At 47.9% G+C, this 4,747-nt stretch overlaps 1 protein-coding gene across 1 annotated transcript; it reads right to left on the bottom strand.

Moving 5' to 3' along the window:
- Positions 1–3,151: 3,151 nt before the first annotated feature.
- On the bottom strand, positions 3,152–4,357 carry LOC144706585 (uncharacterized). The gene is made up of 2 exons (XM_078579579.1): positions 3,621–4,357; positions 3,152–3,484 (listed from the first exon to the last, which is right to left on the bottom strand). The coding sequence occupies exons 1-2, from the start codon at positions 4,075–4,077 to the stop codon at positions 3,162–3,164; spliced, it is 780 nt and encodes a 259-aa protein (XP_078435705.1). The 5' UTR covers positions 4,078–4,357; the 3' UTR covers positions 3,152–3,161.
- Positions 4,358–4,747: the final 390 nt, after the last annotated feature.

Genomic DNA, 4,747 nt, shown 5'->3' with positions numbered 1-4,747 from the left:
GCACGGGAGCGACAAAAATGGGCTCGCTACTTACATGGACAGGCCCGAGTTTTCTCATCCACCAGATGAAGGGGGGCCAATTCGCCCCACGCCCACTGCTCTATGGGACAAGCCCTACTTTCCTCATCCACCAGAGGGTAGCCCGTCACGACCAAGGCCCACCCCCTTGGGGATGGGCCAGACTAGGCCTACAAAGGGCCTAGATCCCCTCCATGGAGGAAGGACGGGCCTACCCATTGAGGGCCCTATTTTAGGTGTAATGGGCCTGCCCCACCATTGGGAGGACTAGACAATGCCCCAAGACAGTACGAGGGGCTACTTCCTCACCCTGCCCCTCGTCATCTACCTACCATCCTTCCCCGCCACAAAGTGAGACCTGGTTGAGGCGAGGGGGATGACGAATGGGACCTTCTGTCGAACTCCTCAAGGCATGCACCGCCTCTGGGGTTTTCGGGGGGTCACCCTCCACCCCGTTGTCTACCTGCTGTCCTTCCCTGCATGAAGCAGGACCTGGTTGGGGCGAGGGGGATGACAAATGGGACCTTCGGTTGAACTCCCCATGGAGTGCACCACCTCAGGGGTTCCTGAGGGTTCACCATCCATGCCCGGACATGAATCATGATCATGAACATCCCTACCATCGCATCGCCAAGCCTCCAATATTCTCGGATGGGGATCCACACAGTTGGTTGAGGCGCGTTGAGCAATATGTAAGGACTACCCTGGCCGACGACGTGGAGCACCTTCACATTGCCTCTTCATACTTGGACCGGAAAGCGTCAGCTTTGTTTTGTTACATCGACGACCACACGGGTTTCGAGGATTGGGTTGATTTCGAACAGTAGCTCCCCAGACGCTTTGGTCTCCAACCTCACGTGGCATACCATCGCCTCGTTCGTCTTCAGCAGACTAGGACCATGGGCAAATTAATCGCTTCTTTCATGGAGCTTGTGGGTTACCTACCCTATCTCGCTGACAACATAGTAATGTATGCCCTACACGCTGCCCTCCACCCTATCATGCGTGCTGAGGTAAACTGACTCTACCCCCAAACTACTAATGAGTTGATTGCAAGTCTCTTTGAAGCAGAGTCGACCCTAGCTGAGTTACATGATCAAGGGGACCACCAACTGTCGCAGCTAGAACACGAAGAGGCGCCCCCCCTCCAAGTACCCACGGCCATTCCAAACAACCCTCGAGCCACGGGAGAACGGGTCCCTCCAACATGCTGCTTGAAATTCACGGAGGATGAGTTTCTTCACTGTCGGGCACAAGGTCTTTGCTTCCAATGCAGTGACAGGTTCACGCCCGGGCATCGCTGCATAAGGGACCTTTGCATCCATATCATCACCTATCCACCGAATGACCCAGGACCACCCGAAAATGATCCTACTGCCCGATCAGACGAAGATCTCCCAGGCCCATAAGCAGTGGGTTACCTAGCTTGAGGATAAGCTGGTCTTTGAAGGGGGGAGTATTGATAAGTTTCCCGGGCCGCATCAAGGGCATTCTCGTCATGTTTCCCTTTTATGTTCCTTTAAATAGCACAGCCCTCCATCTAGGGAGGGCAGACTTGGATGTTAGTTCTTAAGTGACTATTGGTTTCCCCTCCCCTCTCATCTCTCCAACATCTATGCTCGTCTCCCTCCACAATCCCTGTTCTCGAGATCATCTCTACCTTACCGCGTCTTTAGGCGGCTCGTCACCGGCGGATCCCTACCTCCTCTGCTCGGCCTACTCTCGAATCTGTCCCATTTCTCCTCTCTACCCTAGGAAATTCTACCTCGTCTCGTCCTTCACTCCTTCCGATAGGAACCTAGATCAAAGTTTGTATCAGAGTGCTTGTTGTAGAATTTCCTCCTGCCATCTTGATTTGCGCTTTGCACACGGATACCATGAAAATGTTCGTCCTCTCTGAAGAACAAGAAGAAATAGAAGATGGAGAAGATAGGAAGGGGAGAAGAGAAGGACACAACACGAGACTTAAGATCTGTTGTATTCCATAAAAAATGTGTGATTAACATTGGTTCATATTTATTTATAAAGTCATTGTTATAACATAGTTGGCACATTATGATTGTAGCCGTTATAACGAGTTGTAACGGCTATTTCACAACAAATTATAACCGTTGGATCTTGATGAAAATGTGAACCTATCTATGTGGACCTATCTATGTGTAATCCTATACTAAATTGAAAACTACGACTATGCTTAAACTTATATTGAATCCTATCATCTGTTTCTCTGAACTAGTATAGCGGTAAGTGTCCGGCTATTACTAGCTAGTCTTTATTAAAGTCCCTACTGGTCCACGTCAGCTCCTTGATATTGCGTTCGCGAATTGATGACTCTTATATTCCTCTTCAGTAAGAGCTTACCTCGATATTGACGTAACACAGGCAAATTCAATCTCTCACGTATGCCATTCCGAATTCGTTCCCTTCATCAGTCGTTCTGTATTCTGCGCCATTCTGGTAATTTGATAACGAATTGGGATGCCTAAAACACAGTATTGATGCTATACATTAACCATCAATCGGACGACCTCGTAATTTAATTTCGAAAAATATTTTCGAACGACAATGTTCGATTTCCAAGAGATGCTTTGCTAATCGAAACATGAGTGAAAGCTTGATAAACAAAATCTGCGAGGATATGCTAAGGAAAGTCCCGATTCAAGACAAAATCCGAGTATAAGAATCATGTTTCCACGGCTTAAAGGTCACACCAGGGACGATCTACCTCGATGTCTAGTAGAAGCTGATGGAAACTGCCGCGATCTTTCACGGAGCAAAAATCTACCCTCTCGAAGAAGACACGCCGCCATCCGCTCTTGAAACCCCACCATTCTCGTCCCAATGCGGCGAACTCTTAAATGTACTTAGATTCGCACTTTGTGTAACTTAAATCTCGCCGTATTTATTATGCACATGGATTGCTCTAGTCGAAGACGGTGACCCGACTGCGGATGCAGCTGCTGCACCAACTATTCAGACCCCACCTGTGATGGGAGAACGCGGGCTTCTTCATATCTTTCTTATCCCAGAAGCGATTCACAAATGCTAGCTTCAAACGCATTTATGCCAAGATCTACGTTACCCTAGAAGCTGTCATATTTATCGCCGAATCTATAGAAAATCGAGAGGCATATCACCCGAAACTATAGACAAATACGAATGTTCGAATCCGCAAAACATGTGGGGGGGGTCAAGCCTGAGACTAGCTCTTCGAGAAGGTTTCCGAGAAGGGAATCTCCAATCTCGGCGCGGACATCCTCCATGACGCGACCGAAAGCAACTGATTCTTCCACCTCTGCTCTTTTCCCCAAACACGTCTGGACATGGTGATTCTTAGGGTTTCCTGTGCTTCTCGTAACGTTATCTTCTTCCTCTGAGAGGAATGTCATCTGAGTACTCTGCGAAATCCCTTCCAGCAGAGTAATGAAGTCGGCCGATCCTGACCGTTCCTCCGTCTTGGTTTCACCTGTGACAATATTGTTAACTTCGTCAATCCTTAAAAAAGAAGCAAGCCGAATTCTGGTGGTTGAGTGAAAATGGAAAACTCGGAAATCTGTAATGGAGGATTGGCTTTCACCTAAATTTGTGGTGATTGAACGTACCACGGTCGTCATGCTCGGGAGAGTCATCGTCCGGGAGTCGCTCGAGAACAGAGACGGGGCTGCGCTCTTCCTTCTTCTCTTTGCCTTCCCATTCGGTCTTCTTCTCGCTATCCCCATGAATATGCTTCAGCCTATCTGAGAATTCTTCGCGATCTCTTTCCGAATTGCGTCGAGGTTGCGTGCTCAATTCTGTAGCCTGCGGCGGATGGCGGAGATGAAGAGTTTTGATAACAGATCTGATGAGACGTTTCCTTCGTCGTCTATCAAGCTGAAGGCGGAGACTTCTCAACACGCCACTGCCGGGCCAGCACAAAGTCGAGAACTCAGAAGAGATGCTCCTCCTCGCCTTGCCGCTCTCAAGAATATCGAGGTCCGGCCAGAATGGCTCCTGCTGCTCTTGTAACAGCTCGGCGAGCCGCTTTCGGGTAACGGAAAGCTCCTGGTCCAGGGAGTTCATTGAGACGCAGGAGAGCCACAACGATGAACATATGTAGACAGATAGGTAGATAACTGGACAGATAGATGTATAGCAAGCTGCTTTGGTAGACAGACAAACAGATAGTTAAACAAATAGATACAAAGATAGATAGAGAGAGACATAGTTATGTATATATATATATAAAGAGAGAGAGAGAGAGAGAGCGATAGAGCGCGAGTGAAAGAGAGAGAGAGAGAGACAGACAGACAGATAGAGAGACAGATAGAGGGAGAGAAAGAGAGAGAGAGAGAGAGACAGAGAGACAGAGAGAGAGAGAGAGAAAGAGACAGAGAGATAGAGAGAGTGAGAGAGAAAGGAGAGAGAGAGAAGATAAAAAAAGTAGAGGAGAGAGATGTATCATCCGAGGGTGGAGAAACCGGGGCACGGGGGTTAGTTTCCACTGTGTCGCCATTCGATTCATGACGTAACGATTTAGGGCACTGGACATTAAAAAAAGCATTTAATGGGACTGATAGGTAATGTACAGTGAACCCGAGAAAATAATAGAAAATGACGGTCATAGCTTCCGATTATAGCGTGGAAAGTTTGGGAGTACAACATGACGTTTTATCGTTAGTATACTTACTATGCGTGATATTCCATGCAGAATTTGAGTTACTGTCTTTTCCTAAAGTTTTGCCATTATTTT

Source organism: Wolffia australiana, chromosome 8 (assembly GCF_029677425.1).
Source record: "Wolffia australiana isolate 7733 chromosome 8, ASM2967742v1".
NCBI lineage: Eukaryota > Viridiplantae > Streptophyta > Magnoliopsida > Alismatales > Araceae > Wolffia > Wolffia australiana.
Note: the sequence above shows the minus strand (reverse complement) of the source record. Positions and strands in the feature narration are given on the sequence as shown.